The sequence below is a fragment of the Danio rerio genome, chromosome 22 (assembly GCF_052040795.2).
Source record: "Danio rerio strain M-AB ecotype USA chromosome 22, GRCz13ab, whole genome shotgun sequence".
NCBI lineage: Eukaryota > Metazoa > Chordata > Actinopteri > Cypriniformes > Danionidae > Danio > Danio rerio.
In genome coordinates, this window is record NC_141042.1 from 7,395,502 (window position 1) to 7,415,193 (window position 19,692).

Below are 19,692 nucleotides of genomic sequence, written 5' to 3' on the forward strand. Positions count from 1 at the left end.
ATTTTGATTTTGGTAAAGGCGTCTGCAACTTTTGTGAAGCATAATCACTGGCATATTTACTGTCAAAACAAGTGCATGACTGCATTAATGTATTATTTTTTTTTTTTAAAGTCACATATTCTGCATTTCTATTATCATACACAAATTGTACTAAAGCGATCTGAAAAGTTCATATCAATAAATTTTCTCTTTGTACTTTCATTTCGAGGGTGCAGATTGCATAAGTTTTGTTAATATAACTTTTTATTTTATTAATAACTATAACTTTATATATATATAGTTAATTTTTTTAAAACTATTTTCCCAATTGTATATAACTACTACTGTAAGCAAATATCATAATTCTGTACTTTCTCTATTATCTTTGGTTGAACTGACCCAATCTAATCCTGTTTATATGAATTGAACCTGCTTCCGATCAGGTTTGAACTAGCAGAACTGTTGCTATGACAACAACTCTCAGATCAGCTTTGAAGAACGAAACGATCCTGGATCATGTCAAATCATCAATATCCAAATCCAGCTAACTGAGTAATCCACGTACGAAGAACGGACCCCTGATTAACTGGCACCAAATATCAAAAGTAAAAACAGAATTTGCTGCAGTAGGAAAAGCTGTCAGAATCTTTTCTTTAATTGATTAATGACTTGCGCGTCAAAAGGGAATCCTGACACAGTGAATGGTGCACGGTGGCGTTTGAGAGGCTTGAGACGCAGAGCAGAGACACTTGACTCTGGAGTTCATTAATAACATAATAACACTAATACTGAGATGGTTCAGGCGTTTTAGAATGACCAAAACAAAATTTTAGATGTTTTAGTGTGCTCAGCCTGCTAGTTAGTCCATTCGCATGCATTTTTATCATCACATGATCTCTTATAACAATCACATGACTTTTTTTAATGCACATGCTGGAATTTGTTCGATAAAAGTGGTTCCATCGTAATTTATGCCCATCTTTTCTTATCAAATAAAATTTTATCTTACTCAGTTTTTTTATGAGCATTTTTAAAGTTTATGCGCATATTGGTGTTTCCATCAACTTTTTTTTAATGCGCATATCCAAAATGTACATAAAATAGATGGATGAAATGTAGCTATTGACGCTTATAGCTGGAAAGACCTTCAGTCTGTCTGCTCAGAAGTTCTTATGTTTCTTATCATCTGAAATAATAGGATTTCTTGATTGATCAAAACACATAAATCCAATCCAATGTCAGATTTTTGGTGGATTGCATTCAGAAAGCAAAGCACATTATTTGTTATACTGGTATTATTTTAAACACTTCTGTGAAGGTTTTGGTCGATTATGGTCTTGACGAAAAATAAAATTATGCAAAAATTGGTTTAGGGATATGTAATAGAATGGAGAATAAAAAGGTGGTGTGTGTGTGTGACTAGGCATGGGACGATAACCGTTTTCACGGTATACCACAGTCATGAAAAGTCAAGGTTTCAAAAGCCTGACATGTTTACTGCTCCAAAAATGTGTAAATGTTTCTCAAAATAAAATAATTTGTGTTTTTTACCCAGACATTTAAAAAGAATATATAGTTTAGAGCAGTGAGCACAATACCGTTGTAAGGCTTGAAGCTTATGCTGCTATTCTGAACCAATAATCGGAAACAGAAAGCAGTTGAAGGATGGCGTGTTTAAATCCATTATTTATCTGACTCCATTGTAATTAATCTGACTCCATTAAAGTTGTTATCATCATTGATAAAGAGAAAGAATCTCCACGTCTTAAAGCAGGCAAAATTGTTTATTAAGTTACATGTTTAAATATACAGACATTAGAATGAAACAAACTAACATACTGTATAAAGAAATTAGCTGTAACATATGCACTGCTGAGCAACAAACACAGTGAAACTGCCTTTGTTAGCATATGAGGCTACGCACTGGTGTGCGGGAGATGCAGAGTAAAAGCCATTCTCCCAGATCAACAGTTACCTTTCCCTAATATACCCTGAGCAAAGCATTGTCAAACATGAGTGAAAACCAACCCCCAAAACCAGATGAACATGAGAGCAAAGTTGAAGAGATAAAGTGGGGGAGAAGTACATTACATACTCTCCTCAGGCCATGACCCAACAATAGTAAATATATTGTAGATTGAAATACAATTAATCAATGTCTCTGTTGATTTCATCACTACAACACTGAAGTCATAATATATATATATATATATATATATATATATATATATATATATATATATATATATATATATCGGCCCATACCTATGTGTGACAGCAGTGCATTCCCAATGCTTTCAGTCTGAACGAAATAACTCCACAATCCTTCATAATATATTTTTTTTTTATTTTGTAATATGAGAGAAAAAAAACCCTTACTAATCTATTAAAAAAATCAGAACAAAGTTAAAGAAAATTGGCACTGTCTCTAATGGGCTATATGCACAGTCAGCAAGTGTTCTGTCACAGATAAACTTCCGGTAAACGGTTAATGTGATTCATAAGATTCCTTTAACAGCATCAATGTTTTAACAATTGAAATATAGTCAGTTAAATAGACTAACACATTCATTAAGTTGTTCAAGTGCAAAATGAGATGGAAGACCGTTTAGCAGCAGACATTTTCAAAAGACATTGTGCAGATCTATGGAATTCAGTGCTTCTTGTTTGGTCTGAGGCCCACATTATATTGTAAACAAATCAGGCAGTGGCGTATGTGAAAGCAGATCATAAACGCTGTGATTTTATACTGGCATGACAATTCACCGGAAGTGCTTGAGCTGGCTCACTAAAAATTAAAAGCCCTTGTGCATATTAGGGTTGGGCGATGTCGACCAATTAAGTGCAATGTCTAATGTAAAACATTGCGGTGGACGATGGCATTGTTGCCATAGGCTGCAAATCAATTATGAATTAATAATTAATTAATTCATAACAAATTAATTATTTGTAATCTATTGTTTTAGCTAACAGACATGCATGGTCTTTGTTTTACCCATAACCAAATCATAAATAAAGATAAATTACACATAATTTACCACCTGTCAATCACTTTTTCCAGGCATGAATAGGCAGAGTGATCTGTGTCGTTATAATGGTGTCAAAAAACTTGGTTCGTAAAAAAGGTGAACAACCAACAGTATCTGAGGAATAAGTGTGTATTTTTCAAGAGCGGATTGCTGCTGCAACTGTGGTGGGGCAAAGGATTGTGATGCCGGCTCAGCATCGTGATGTCTATCGGCCATCGGCAATGGACATTGGCATCATCTATTGAACCAACCCTAGTACATATAGCCCATTAGCTTAAACAGGAGAAAAAAATAAATGGGATTAACATCCATACTAATGCCTCCTAACGAAAATGAAAAAAAAAAAAAACAAAAAAAACAAGAGAAAGTACTTGAGGGCTTTGAGGGAAGGTGTTGCTTGAATCTCCAATGCATCAAAGTAATTATGAACATAATCCAACAAAACAAAGTTCCAATTGGGATGCTTGGCAGTTTGAAACAGCTCATCAAAGTAAACTTCACGGGGCAGTTCGTTTTGGCACCTAAACACCTTTGAGCAGGGTTCACCAACTTCATACCTGGAGGGCCGTGTTCCTGCAGAGTTTATAGCTGCCTCATCACACTTGCCTGGAAGTTTCAAGTATACAAAGGCTGTGTTCCAGTGCACTTTTAGAAACAAACTCGCAAACTTCCCTTTACTTGTTTCCACAGGGAACACCATTTTGAAGTGTTTCACTTCCTAAAGTGAACGAGGAATGCTTACATTGAAGAACCCTCCATTCCTTGATTTTGATTATAGGAGCGAGTCTGCTTCATATGTCCACTCCAGCACCAATATATCTCAGAAAGCAACAACACTTTAGTTCCAAAGTGCTCAAGGGTTTAGTACATTACATTTAAAACTATTCAGACGTTTCACCAGTCGTGGACTCTTATGTGATGTAATAATTGGCACGCATCTAAAGGAGGGTAGTGAAGGCATATAAAAATAGAATGGAATGCAGCTCTAGAGGTAGTAGTCCTATAGGCCCTCCAGAAACAATTTTAGTGACCCCTGTCCATGGTGATTACCCAATGAGTGGGTGTGTTCTGAAACTTTGAATTGCCCTCATACTGTATATATTTGGAACACACCGAAGAAATGTCCTTGTATGCAAGAAAGCACCATGATGACACCCTAAAATCCTTGCTGTTGCTTGATGCAGAAAGTTCACAGATCTGTTGAGCAGGCAGGAAATTCATACTTGTAGTAAACTTCAGTCTGTAGTTCTCCAAGAACATGAGAGATGGCTGAACATGATGATTTCAGTCAAAGAGCAGTAATGATCTACAATACAAACACATGAGAAAAACAAGAATTAGACAGACAGACAGACAGACAGACAGACAGACAGACAGACAGACAGACAGACAGACAGACAGATAGATAGATAGATAGATAGATAGATAGATAGATAGATAGATAGATAGATAGATAGATAGATAGATAGATAGATAGATAGATAGATAGATAGATAGATAGATAGATAGATAGATACCCTTTACAGCTCTTAGGTATTCATAATCCAAGATCTGTTGAGCAGGTAGAAGATTTGCTTTTTTTATCCCGTTTATCCAGAGAAACCTGAGCGAGAAGGCAGAACTAGCAATATTTTTCCATTCACTTACAAACCAAATGACATTTAAAACTGGAGCAAACATACTTCTTTTGTAGTAAACTCTAGTCTGTAGTTGTTCAAAAACATGGTTCAAAACCAACAGTTTTGTTCTAGAATACAAATACATAAAAAACGTGAGATAGATAGATAGATAGATAGATAGATAGATAGATAGATAGACAGACAGACAGACAGACAGACAGACAGACAGACAGACAGACAGACAGACAGACAGACAGACAATGATGAAATCCTTACCTAACAGCTCTCAGGTCTTCATCCTCATGAAATGATGTAGTTTGGCATTACAAAAACATTAAATAAGAGGCAGACAACACTTTACAACTTTGATAAAAACAAAATAATGAATAAACAAAAAAAATACAAACATAGCGCAACAAAGTACACCATCATCCGATGCAAGATTTTCATCTGTAGTGTGGTCAAGATGTCAATATTATATAAAGATGTAATTTTACATTAATACTTGGTAAAAATCTTGATGATGTTGTTTCTCTGCTCTTTTTTTGCTCTTCATTTAAAGTCAATAAGTAGACTGAAATATGGTTTTATGGTAGACCGTACTGCATTTACCATACAGTTGCTGTTTGTGCTGGTGAGAGCAACATTCAAATCAAGTTTGGTTACAGCACTTTTTTCTTTGTTTACAGTAGATACAGTATAGTAAACAGATGTTTTAAAAATAACGTCAGTGTTAGTAGCTCTCTGGTGTTTTTATAGCAGACATCTGACCTTGACAGATTATGTGGTAGTGTCAGTCTTCTGTTTTGGACTTCTGAAATGGCTCCGAACATCTTTTTTTTTGGCCCAAACTAGTTTGAAATGACTTTATTATTACTATTTACTTAGTTGAAGTATATGAGGGCCTTGAGGGAACACAGCTTTTTTGTAAACTGGCTAATTTTTTTCCAGTTTCGGTCCTCGAGACTCACTCCCTAAACATTTAGCCAACCTCTGGGTCAAGCAGGAGCACTATTGGCTTAGCTTAGCATAAATTGGTTATTTTCAGGCATTGCATAATCTTATTGTACTTGCAGAGGCAAAGTTTTCTGATTATTGTACCAGAATGAGAGTATAGTTCCTAGCCATATCGGCCTAGAAAATAGCAACTTTTCATTTTCGGTCAGATTACAAAAGAGTTTAGTTTAGAATAAGAAAATTATCTAAACTGTTTTGTGAATGTTTCTTTGAGATGTTAATTGCCCAATCCAGATCAATGGTCTATGCTAAGCTAGGATAAAAAGTTTTAATTTAATTTAATTTTAATTTTTCAAAAAAGCAGTGTTCCTCAATAACAATCATAGACAATTTTCTTTTCTTTTTTTTTTTTTTGCTTTTTTAAAATAAAAGTATAAAAAATAAATAAGAGTAGAGCTGAAGAACTCAAGTAACAGTCCATTTACACAGGGCATCAGCGTCAACGCTTGACAGAGGGTGTTTCTGAAATTAGACCGCAATAGGCTACTGTATGAGCTTGGTTATTTGCATAAACAGATCTAATTGGTCAACCCTTCTATTGGCAGTTCTGAACTTCAGCAGCAAGCAGCGCCGCATCAGATCCACAATTCGGTTGGGCAATGCTTGATGTCACACATCCAAAGTGAATGGAAAGAGTTGACGCTAAGAAGCCCCATGTGAATCAAGCACAACACCTTCAGTCACAAGTCTTAAGTACACTTCATCTGTCCCAATGTCTACATCATTGCGGAGGGACTCATCAATGTCTACTTTCAGCCCAGTCTTTCAGTCCATGCAGACAGTCTACTGGGACAAGGTCAGTATGTTTTTTGAGAACTTATCTGCATGGAACACAGGCTTTCCGTTTCAGTAGCTTTACCAGTGCATGGTTGTTCAGTACTTGACCTCATCTGCAGAATCTGACTGGACATCACTTCACATACACTCCAATTGATGGTTGCTTCAAAACTCATGGCTCAATTGCATATAGAAGTTATTTTCAAGTAAAGACACATACAACCTGTGCCCAGTTGTCATAGCTGCTCATGTAGTAGCCCTCCATTAGAGTTATAAACTGCAGTTGATGGTTAAAACATGTCCTATGGAATCCATCCATTGTGTCAGTCTGATTAGAAGTATCTTCTACAACCCATTGTCCTGTAAAAATAATAGTTATTTAAAAACATTCTAGTATTTGCGAAAGAGTTGTGTTTGATCTGCTTATTAAAGAGCACTTATTTTACCCCTTTTTAAAGATGCAAGTTAAGTCTTTTGTGTCTCCACAGTGTGTCTGTACAGTTTCAGCTCAAAACACACATTAGAATATTTATTAGACCTTTCAGAATATTGGATTTTCTGCTCTGAACAAAATGTAGCTGTTTTTCTGGCCTGTGACTTTAATGCTAGTTAACCAAGCCCACCGCCCTAACATGCCAGTCTCTGCCTCGGCTGCGACAGACATGAAGGAAGCAGATCTCACGTAACATTTGTGAGAAATACCACAGTTAGAATTTTGCCAATCAGAAGGCCCACGTGGAATCTGTGCATGCAGAATTCTGCAGATTTTTAGTCCATCATTGATTGTTTATTTGCTTGTGTAAATGTGAGTAAATTTGTATTTATTCAGTTTTTTTTATTAATATCAGTAATATTATTGACTAATATGAAAAAGTTAATACAATTTATTTACAATACATTTTGTAAAGTAATCTTTTCTGTCTTTAATTAGATATATTAGACATAATACTTGATTTGTTTACCAAATAAAGTGGATCTAATTGGATTTGCACTGTGAACATTAAATACAAGTTAAAAGATATTGCTTTTTAGTTCATATATTAAGGTTTTAGATATAATACTCGCAAAATCATTTCGCATAAATTCGCAGATTTGTAACAAAATTCTGCTCAGAAATAGCACAAAATGTCTGCAGATTCTCTCTAGCCCTACCAATGAGTATTTGATGTATTTGTTGTGGAGTTAATTCAAGCCTTTCTGCAATGATGAGTCACAAACGTCTTTACAAACTTTACACACACAGACAGACATGCACAGACACACAGCGTGCATGTTAAACTTTGCACTGTTTTGCATATTTTGCAAATTTGACAGGATACAGGTTAATCTCCACTGCTGTATGGCAATCTGTTATGTTTATGTACAATATAAACCTGATCTAACGTCCTCAAACCCGGATTTAAGCGTCTTCTTTTATAATTGTTCTGACATGCGGCTGTGCTGATTAAGTAAAGCTAAAGTAATTTGCTGTAATTCATCACACACATGCTCTGTTTTATAAACATTTTAAACTTGTAAAACTCACTCTTGATCACATTTGATGATGATTGATGATCAGAAAGCTGAACAGATCTTTTAATCCCAGATGCTTTGCGCACAATGTGTCTTATTGGTAAGATTATAAGCATTACTTCGGAGACATGCTAATACGTGGCTATCAATCAATGTGATGGGCGGGGAAACCACACTCCTACGTCAAGTTGCAGTCAGCCTCAAAATGGCAGGGATTTGGATCCTATTTTAACATCAGTAATTTTTTTAAAGGAGACTTATTGTGTTTATATCAGCCGAATATGACTGTGGACACACTATACCTACACAGTTCTTTCCAAACAGCTTAAAAAAAGATGATCTTCATCATAGGTTCTTTAAAGGCTAAAGTATACTTCACTTATGTGTATGGATGTGCATACAATGTGTGTGATGTGAATTGTCATCTGAATAATGCCCTCACAAAAACTAACCATGGCTTTACTTTAGTAAAAGTGTATTAATCCTGATGTTTGGTTATGCATCCATTTGTCTAACCAGTTTTACAAAAAATACCATAGTTAAATAATGGTTAGATTTACAAAACCATTGTTCATTTGTGGTTTCCATGTTCCAAAAACATGGTTACTACAATTTTACTATAGTAAAACCAAGGTATAATTTGGTAAGGGCACACAGTTGCTTTTTTATTATTTTCTTTTGAAGTATTTCGTTTTATCAACAAGGTGTCAAATAAGTTATTCACTCAGATAATAACACACAACCTGCAAATCTACAATGTAATATTATTGAAATATCACATTGGTACATATTAATAGCAGTAGTGTCTACTTCTGTTCTTTTTCATATCATTTGTGATTTGATTTATTTGGGAGACAATACATGTTTTATCGCTTTTGTTTTGACACTTCCTTACCTGTTAACTTCTGTGTGTTTGAAAAAAAGAAATTAAGAAAATATCATTTCACACTCTTTGTGTACATCCTGATCTTAAGTGTTGCAGCACCAATGCATGCAATAAAAATATTTAAATAATTATAATTACTTAAAATAAGTGTATATTTAAGTGTTAAGTGTATAATTTTAAATATAGTATTAGTACAATTATTTATAGTGGACTGCTATTTTCTTATAAATATACATCAAATATTTTAAATAAACAATTATTTTTTGGTGTAGTGCTGTAGTTTAAAACATTTGTGCAACAAGACCCAAACCATTATGTTGAACAGATATATTTTAGGCAATAGCCAAAATTACATTAGACTACACTATCACATTAGAAAAAATCATTAGAATATTAAGTAAAGATCATGGTCCATGAAGATACTTTGTAAATTTACTACTGTAAATATATCAAAACTGAATATTCGATTAACAATATACATTGGTAAGAACTTAATTAATGGACCACTTTAAACTTTACATTCTCAATGTTTAGATTTTTTTTTACCTTCAGATTCATGACTTTAAAATAATCATATTTCAGATCTTCCATATCAAACATTCATGGAAAGCATATTTATTCAGCTATCAGATAATGTATAAATCTCATTTTTTAAATCTGACACTTATGACTAATTTTGAGGTCCATTGTCACATTTGTCAATATGAATCTCACATAACTCTAGTCAAATTAAAGGCATATATAATACTTACATTCTGTGCCTGGGTCTTGCAGGTTTTGAAAATCACAGTAATAGTAAAAACTGCAGCCACTAAGAGAAAAAATGCTGCAACAAGAATTCCTGATAAAGCACCAGCAGACAGGCCTGAATCTGTAAGGATAAATACAGACAGACATTATTTCTAAATTTAATGATACTGTACTAGTATTGCATTCTAGAGTTTCTCAATTGAACGTTTTGTTTTGTTTAACTTGCCAATGACAGAAACATTAAAGCTCCAAATGCTGGTGACACTGATGCTGCGACGGCGACGGACTTTACTTCGACTGCGGATGATCTGTAGTTTATAAACACCAGCATCTGTACTTCTTGTGTTAGTGATGATCAGCGATCCAGTTTGTTGATCCAGCTCCAGTCTGTCTGTGAATCTCTCTTTACACTGAACATCAGTGCAGATCTGACTCTGATCTCCACTGATATCAGCAATGAGAATGTCATTAAAAGTCCAGGTTATCACATCATGTGGATTTTTTATGACACTGGCATTTAAAGTGACAGATGTGCCCTCCATCACTGACTTCTTTTCTTCTCGTTCAGCATCAGAAACGCCTGTAACACAAAACAACAATGACATGTTTTAATCACAACAATGTGATAAAGAGAGATCAACTCTAATGCACACTCGAGGTGATGATGCCGTTATACCCTGTGCGTGCAATATTGTGTAATAAATTTCAACGAACCGGTGTCATTTATTACACTCATACCACGGTAACAGCACCAAAACCACTGTTCAGATGGTGTGAGTATGCTCATGTGTGTAGGACTAGTTTCTTAGGGCTGGGACACACCAAGCCAACGTCAAAGCAGCACAGACGAAATCTCAACGCCTTGCACTGGATCACATCTGGACCAAAAAGCTGCATGTGAACACAGACGAAAGCCGAGTGAATCGAAAGCCACGTTCTGCACAAGAGGACGCATCTAAACAAATCAGCGTTCAGTACCATTATCACAGTAACCATCACTCACCACGGAGGGATTTGCTCCTGCAAATATGTCCGATAATCTAATAATCCACATTGTTTGCAAATATTTGAGAAATGTAGCAAAATTGTAGCTGGCCGGTTTGTGTTTCTTCTTGACTTCAATTGTGTACTTGCTATGTCACACAAGTGCTGTGATTCGTTGCTGAATAACCAATCAAAGCTCTGTCTTTAGCTGACAACTGACACTGATTCTACATGCTAAGTCAGGGTTTTTCAAAGTCTAAGACAGTGAGCCTCCCTTTTGACACAACTTATCCATTGGCGCCCCCCCTCCTCCCAAACACACACACACACACACACACACACACACACACACACACACACACACACACACACACACACACACACACACACATATATATATATATATATATATATATATATATATATATATATATATATATATATATATATACACAGTATATATAAAGACACAGACAGATGTCAGACTGTTAACTCACTTTTATCATCATTTGCATGAAAGTGCAATTATTTAGAGTAATAACAAGTATTTTAATATAACGTTTTTAAAACTAGGATGATGGTTCAATATGAATAGAACAGATCCAAGAACTGTCCATCCCAGTCAAAACAGTCAAAGTTTAGCGGGTCTCATGCTGTCATTAGCCAAAATATTTTGACAAACCACACATAAAGGTCGTGGTTCATCAGCTGGTCCTGTCCACGTAAATCCTAAACTCAAATACTGATCATCATATCGTCGTCTTTTGGGTTTAAGCCGTGAACTTGAAGGCTTTTGTGGCGAGGGGGCGTGGCCGAGAGCCGTAGGAACGGAGTGAGGCCACCGCGTAAGTGGATCTGCGGTGCGCACCTGCCTTGGATCCCACGGAAGGAGCTCTGGATCATAAAAGGAGGAACAAGGGCAGAGGAAGCCGAGAGAGGACCGGGCCGGACATATTTTACTTTTGCTTTCAGTTTGACGGCAGTCTCCGTGAGGAGCTGCCGTCACTGTTATTAATAAATCATTTTAAAACTGCGTCGGTTCTCCGCCTCCTTCTTCCCGGCGGCCAAAGGGCTGTGAACTTCATTACAGCTTTGAATCGGGGGGTCTCAGAAACCGACCCATTGTATTAGCAGGCATATACCTGTATTGGCGGGCTTGCCAAACAGAAGCGAATTCACAGCTATGGCCTTCTGGGTAAAAAAGGTTTTCTTATATTTGACGTATTATTATTTTTTTTTGCTTTATTTAATTAAAACGTTTAAATATAATAAAAAATACATATAATAATTAAACTTAATAATTATATTTTTATAGTATTATATTTCTTCCCGCGCCTCCCCTGACATGCTCTGGCGCCCCCCAGGGGAGGCACGCCTCACACTTTGAAAACCCCTGTGCTAAGTCAATGTGTGAACAACTGACAGCTTGGTGTGTCCTGGGCCCTGACATCTCATTTAAAGCCTTCAGTTGTGTTTGATGCGATTTTAGACTGTTGTAGCTGAAATCACTCAGTGTAGTAATATGAAACAGCAATGCGCTCAAAATCTGCTGGAGCTACTTTATCTGTGCTTTTATCTGAGAATAACTTCACAACTTAGAAAGTTCATCAGCCAATCAGAATCAAGCATTCAGACATCTAAAGCTGCAGTCACGCTACGCATTTTGCCCCATAGACTTTCATTCATATGCATGCGAATGCGGCAAACCGGAAAAGCAAGCTTGTCCAAAAAAGTTTTGGATCTCGCTGCATTGCAAAGTTCAAGCTTGGTAAACTCTGACCTGTGAAATCGCATCACATGACTGTGTGAGACCAATAGAAGTTCAAAACATGACCTCTCTGTAAAGAAACTTTAAAATATGGAACCATCACTAGCGTTTTTAATATCTAATTATCTCACTCAATACCCCTGGCTTTTTTCACTGCACCATATGACATATTGTAACCATGGCCTAAGGGTATTAGCAACTATAATAGAGCATACTGCAGCACTGAAGTACACAGCACACCTGTAATCTGACACCTATAAAATACAGTAGACAAAAACACGACTTGACAGATTTATAAGTCCTTATAAGTTATGAAATGTATTCAATGTAATTTTACTACATAACATAGGGTAATAGGCCCTCTCAAGTACAGCTAAACAAGCATAAACACACAGCATTAATAACTTGACTCACCAATTACAGTAATATTGAAGTTCTTCTCGCTGCTACTGCTGCCTCTGAGGAACTCTAGTTTATATTCTCCAGAGTCTGCAGTGTTGATGTTCATGATGGTCAGAGATCCAGTCTGATTGTCCAGCATTAGTCTGTTTGTGAATCCCTCAGTCCCTTTATTACACTGAACATCTGTACAGATAAAATCCCCACTGATTTGGGCGATGCGAATCCTGTTATAAAAGAATTTAACGCGATCTTGTTGTTTTATCTTCACATCGGTGTGTAGGGTGACTGCATCTCCCTCTGTCACAGACATGTCTGTATCAACACCAGAATCCCTTGCTGAGGAAAAAACAGATCACAATTCATCTCATCAGGGACAATGAAATCAAAATCTACAAGAGAAAGTGCTGCGAATTATTTGTTGTTCTACAGATTCACTCTCTCAAAGCAACGTTGTTGTCTTGATGTTACGTAAGCTTGGTTAACTTGATATTTTGGTTTTTGTCTGGTCTGTGTTCACCATTGTTATTTATTTCCATTTTCCACCATTATTATTTATTATTATTATTATTTAATATTTAGAATCTTTTATGTCGGTCAATATAATAAACTTTCAACAATGTTAAACTTTTCAAAAGTCTTTAATTAAATAAGCTTTGTTTTAGTTTTAGCTGACATGTTAAGGTAAACAATATAGCCCATTTTAGCTCACAGTATTGGAACATTCATATACAAAAGCCATTAAAATAATTTTAATGAGACATACAGAACTAAGACTGTTAAGTAAAATAATCAGGGTATCTTACGTCCAATCCATATCCGTTTTCAAACAAAAAAAGGAAAATGAAGAAAACGGCCGTTTTTCTGTTTTTCATTTGCTCACAAGAAATGAAAAAAAAATTGTGGCTTGATTTTCTTTTTTTTAATTTAGGGTAGGAAAACGGATAAACAACTTCAAAATTCATTATGCATATGTAGGCGGTGCTGAAACGCCAACTTTCCTTTGATTGGTCAACCAAATCTGAGCTCGTGATGTAGCCCTCAAAATAAGAGCACTCTGTGGACCAGTACCCAGGCTTTTAACTATTATTATTATTTAATTGTATGCATATATATATATATATATATATATATATATATATATATATATATATATATATAGTTGAAGTCAGAATTATTAGCCCTCCTGAATTAATAGCGCCCCTGTTTATTTTTTTCCCAAATTTCTTTTTAATGGAGGGCAGATTGTTTCAGCACATTTCTGAGCATAATAGTTTTTAAAACTCATTTCTAATTACTGATTTATTTTATCTTTGCCATGATGACAGTAAATTATATTTTACTTGATATTTTTCAAGACACTTCTATACAGCTTAAAGTGACATTTAAAGGTTTAACTAGGTTAATTAGGTTAACTAGGCAGGTCAGGGTAATTAGGCAAATTATTGTATAACAATGGTTTGTTCTGTAGATTATTGAAAAAAAAATGTTTAAAGGGGCTATTAATTTTGTCCCAAAAATGGTTTTTAAAAAATTAATAACTGCTTTTATTCTAGCCGAAATAAAACAAATAAGACTTTGTACAGAATAAAAATATTATCAGAAATACAGTGAAAATTTCATTGCTCTGTTAAAAATAATTTGGGAAATATTTAAAAAAGAAAATAAAAATCAAAAGGGGGCGAATAATTCTGACTTCAACTGTGTGTGTGTGTGTGTGTGTGTATATATATATATATATATATATATATATATATATATATATATATATATATATATATATATATATATATATATATATATATATATATATATATATATATATATGTATAAATAAACTAAGTTTACATATTCTGTCATTTGATCAGTTAGCAGGCTTACATCAATGACTACATCTTTGACGCACACACTGTAAAGCTATAATGTACAAAAATATTATGTTATAGTTATTACATATTCATCTTATTTTTCAGTAGATCTGTAAATTATGTATTTTATAAACTGATCATTAATAATGACTAAGCTATTAATAACTGTAATTCTCCAGATGAAAAAGGCTTGATTAAAGTTCTGCCATTTTAAAGATTTTTCTACAATTTAGGCAGAATTAGGTTAAAGAGAACTTAATTCAGAATGTGTGAATTTCTGTGCGCATCACACACTTTACGAGCGCTCTTGCCTTTTTTTATTATTTCATACAATATTAAATGCATAAAATAAAATGCAAAGAGTTGGCAGCACCTACTAGTAGCCTATATACAATATTTATATGTGCAATATGGAACTGGGCCCGCTGTATAACATAATTTGGTCACAAAGAGAAAATGTCAAGTTCACTATTAGCGCAACGCACAGACAGCAAGCTCATCTGTTAGTCTAAACTACAAGACATTATTTATTATGAATTATAAGTATGTGTTTAAAATAGCATCCTTTGTTGTAGCAACTGAGCCCAATGTTTTGTTTTGTTTTTATTCTGATCCTGCGAAAACTATTTTAAAAAAACAAAAACGAAACAATAAAAAACAGTAAGTGAAAAACATTAATTATTATTATTATTTAGGTCTACAGTAGCTCGGAAACAATCATGCAAACCAGATGCTGCTCGCAAAAGGCTGTCTTTGCTCAGCATCAGGTGCACAACAGCAAGATGTTTGGTAGCGAACTAGGCATTTATTATTATTATTATTATTGTTATTATTATTATTAACATCGTTACTAATATATAGGCCTTGCTTGGAAATAATCATGCAAACTAGGTGCTGCTTATAAATTGCTATCGTTGCTCAGCACCAGGTGCACAGCAGCAGGATGTTTAGCATCGAACTGACCTTATTTTAATGACAAATGTCTAATAATACTGCTAATTTACATTTTTATTTAATTTATGCATACACAATGAATGTAGGCCTGCTAACTGTTCAAATGACAGAATATGTAAACTTAGTTTATATATAATTAAATAATAATAATAGTTAAAACCCTGGGTGCTCAGATTTGGTTAACCAATCAAAGGAAAGTTGGGGTTTCAGCACCGCCTACATGTGTAAAATGAATTTTGAAGTTGTTTATCCGTTTTCCTACCCTAAATAAAAAAAAAGAAAGAAAATCAAGCCAAAATCTCGTTTTTTCGTCTCTTGTGAGCAAATGAAACACAGAAAAATGGCCGTTTTCTCCTTTTCCTTTTTTTGTTTGTAAACGGATATGGATTGGACGGAAGATACCCTGATTTAAGATACTTGACAGTAAAGACAAGTAAAGAAAAAGTCGAAACTGCTGTTTTTTTTTCTTGAACAGATTAACATTCCTTTGGTTTCTATAAAAGAAAAAACGCAGGCTTGATAAAACTTGTTAATGCTTAGCTTTGGAATATAAAATTTAATTAGGGCTGGGTGATATTGAAAAACATTTTTTTTTAACTCAGGACATCACATTTCATATCATTCTATATCGATAATTATTACACATTTTTTAACAATACATTTAGAAATATTAATGTTTTTTGTTATTTAACCAATTTATTTAAATTTACCAACATTATTACCAAGGCAAATAGTTGTCAAAAAAAATATTTAAACAAAATATCTCATCTCTATAATAAAACAAACATAAGTGTTAAAGAGACTCTTAAACTTAATAAATAAAATGTTACAAAGGGTGTGCAAGAGTAAATGTAGATAAACATCTGTAAGGTGTAAATAATACTGATACAGTAAACCTCAAACTCTGTAAACAAAACAAATTATGACAATCAAATCTGAGCTTTCAAGTAAAGGAACCAACCATCATTACTTAAAAACATACTGCAACATTACAGACTGTGAAGCTGGATGACTATGTTACCCCCTATGCTAAAAAAATCTTTCAGATGGTGTGCTAGTGGTTGGGATGCACAAGAAAAGAAACCAAAAAGCCACTCTGGTGACATCCTTATTTATTTACAATAATATCTGCAATACGGCACTCATTTTCACGTGCTGTTGTGCAAGTTGTGCGCCTCCATTGGAAATGCTAAATTTACACCCTAAACTTACTGGCATTGCTTCCAAGGTGCGCGCTGCTCAGCAGCCACATTTTAATAAAACTATAGCTTTCATACCAAACTTTTTTTTTATTTTTATTGACAATGGTGTTTGGTCAATAAATATCAATATCTATTTTATCGCCCAACCCTACATGTAATGTTTACACTTCATTTGACAGGAATAAAAGCTATTTAAAAACAATTCATACACAATTAACTTTTATCAATGCACAGCTATGTGTTTGAATTTGTCTTTTTTTTTTTTTTAAATATTAACATGAATACTCACATGTGATCACAAGATTAAAAATCTTGTCCCTGTTGTTGATCATTAGCCGATAATTGCCAGCATCTGTGTTTCTGGTGTTCATGATGGTCAGAGATCCAGTTTGATGATTCAGAATTAGTCTGTCTCTGAACTTCTCATTACTTTCATAACACTGGACATCTGTACAGATCTGACTGACATCTCCTTGGATTTGAGTGATGAGAACGTCATTAAAATACCATTTAACTCTGTCTTGCTGGCTTAGTTCATGATTGGTATTTAGTGTGACTGCATCTCCCTCCTTTACAAACACAGATTCTATAACCGGACCAGACACACCTGGAAAAGAAATTAATAATTATATTTAATTTACAACCTGGCAATCATAAATGTAATAATTTTAAATTTTTCATAAACTGCCTCAATATAAAAACACAAGACTTGATTATGAGTGTTTTTACTTAAAACAGTTGCATTACAACATGTAAAAAAGATCAAATAAAATACAGGCTGGCTGTGCGCATTTGCGAAACACCTATTTTGTGGAGAGGGAAAGTTGTTTTTTATTCGCACATTCATTTAGTGACAACTTATGATATGCTCCCTAAAAAACATTGAATATTCGATCAAAAAATTACATGCAAGTATTTTTTGACTGTGAACGTAAATTGAGAGTCATTTGTGGCTATGATTTCACTATATAGAATTTGCAAAGAATACAGTTATTAAATTATATTTTTAAGAAGAGGGAATGTGTGAATATAAAACCAACTTTACCTCAGTTTATTTTGTAAAGAGGGAAAATAAAAATGACGTCTGTGTAAGACCAGATTTCATGTCCAAACAGAAGTATTCGCGATAGCTAGCCTTAAAACTAAAATTTTAGTTTTTATTCAGACACACATCAACACATTTTTAAAGTGGTAATATAATGTAAACATTAAGAGCCGCGCCCAAATCAGAATTGCTGTAAGGTCATCAACCTCCGTGAAGTTGGCACCCCATGAAAACAAATAATCCCCAAAACTATGCCATTCGTTTGTGCTACGTTTGTGCTGATTTGTGCCGCAAAAACGAACGTTTGTGCTGGTTTGGGGTCTGAGATATTAAGCATTAATTTTTTAACCGTGTGACGTCACTCTCCACCCCATGTTGCGCAATTGACTTCAAAACAGCACAGGTCGTTTGTGCTCGGTTTGTGCTGGTTTGTGCCGTTAAAACGAACACGGTATCTGTTTTCCTCTTTTAGATATAAGCAAAATATTTCGGGAGCCGTGACGTCACTCTCCACCCCATTTCCTCCAAATCGCACAAAACTGGTATCATTCGTTTGTGCTGGGTTTGTGCCGTTAAAATGTTTTGATAAGGCAATATCTAAACAATAAAAATAGATAAAGTGTTTATTTTAACGGCACAAACCAGCACAAACCGAGCACAAACGAATAAGACCATTTGGTGTGATTTAGACAATATGGGGTGGAGAATGACGTCACGGCTCCCGAAATATTTTGATTATATCTAAACAACGAAAATAGATAAAGTGTTTATATTAACGGCACAAACCAGCACAAACCCAGCACAAACGAATGATACCAGTTTTGTGCGATTTGGAGAAAATGGGGTGGAGAGTGACGTCACGGCTCCCGAAATATTTTGCTTATATCTAAAAGAGGAAAACAGATACCGTGTTCGTTTTAACGGCACAAACCAGCACAAACCGAGCACAAACGACCTGTGCTGTTTTGAAGTCAATTGCGCAACATGGGGTGGAGAGTGACGTCACACGGTTAAAAAATTAATGCTTAATATCTCAGACCCCAAACCAGCACAAACGTTCGTTTTTGCGGCACAAATCAGCACAAACGTAGCACAAACGAATGGCATAGTTTTGGGGATTATTTGTTTTCATGGGGTGCCAACTTCACGGAGGTACTTCACCTCCTAGGTAGGGGGCCTCCTCATCCAAATAAAACTGCGTCACAATTTCAGTACATACCAAACATGTACATGCATCCTTTTGAAAGCATAAATATAAGTATCTTTCCTTGAAAAATAAGATCTTTATAAGATACTATATACTGTTACCAGATTGCGGCAACGCCATAGCTCGCTTAGTAGTCGCAAAAACTAAAATCTAGAACAAATGTAACTTAACACATAAATCGCTGTTCATAAAAATCTGTGCGTACGCATAATTCCTAATTATCATTTAAAACAGCGACATCTTAAGAAATATTACATTATTTTACAGTACGTTGTAACAAACGGAATAATAAACTGCGTCACAGCAAATTTTGACCATTCAATAGAGTACAACAAAACAAAGTTCTTACCGGACAAGACGTATGCAAACGCTGTGAGTGTTAACATTTTCATTGTCACTTTCAAAGTCATTGTCTATTAAAATGAAATTAAAAAGTATATAAAAAAACGAAGCCGATTGTCCGGCGAATGAATAAGCGAAAGTGAAAGCTCTTATGTAATGTGATGAGTGACCTTCAAACAAGAATTTTTAACGGCACAGTGTGCTTTCCTGTGTTACTTAACATTATAAACGCGTCTGCTAAAATCTTCAGGGACACCAAAATAAAGTCGCAAGTCGCTTTTTTGAAAATATAGCGCTAAGTTGACCAAACTGGACGAGCAGTGTCTTTGAACCGCTCACACCTCACGCATTCAC

General features: G+C 34.8%; 1 protein-coding gene and 1 long non-coding RNA gene across 4 annotated transcripts; one reads left to right on the top strand and one right to left on the bottom strand.

Annotated features, from left to right (window-relative positions):
* Positions 1-1,744: 1,744 nt before the first annotated feature.
* zgc:171497 lies at positions 1,745-19,692 on the bottom strand. 3 transcript variants are annotated; one of them, XM_087303588.1, is made up of 9 exons: positions 19,346-19,692; positions 17,034-17,351; positions 12,736-13,059; positions 9,796-10,149; positions 9,572-9,690; positions 4,904-6,781; positions 4,691-4,755; positions 4,526-4,611; positions 2,306-4,314 (listed from the first exon to the last, which is right to left on the bottom strand). In XM_087303588.1, exons 1-6 carry the CDS (start codon positions 19,404-19,406, stop codon positions 6,767-6,769), a joined length of 1,191 nt encoding a protein of 396 aa, XP_087159714.1. In that variant the 5' UTR covers positions 19,407-19,692; the 3' UTR covers positions 2,306-4,314; positions 4,526-4,611; positions 4,691-4,755; positions 4,904-6,766. The 3 variants fall into 3 exon arrangements, with proteins under 3 accessions (XP_087159713.1, XP_087159714.1, XP_087159715.1); XM_087303589.1 differs by lacking the exon at positions 4,691-4,755; XM_087303587.1 differs by having other exon boundaries at positions 1,745-4,314; positions 4,526-6,781.
* Positions 15,915-19,471, top strand: LOC147831482 (uncharacterized). The gene is made up of 2 exons (XR_015521650.1): positions 15,915-18,004; positions 18,962-19,471. It is a non-coding gene; the product is annotated as an uncharacterized LOC147831482 (long non-coding RNA).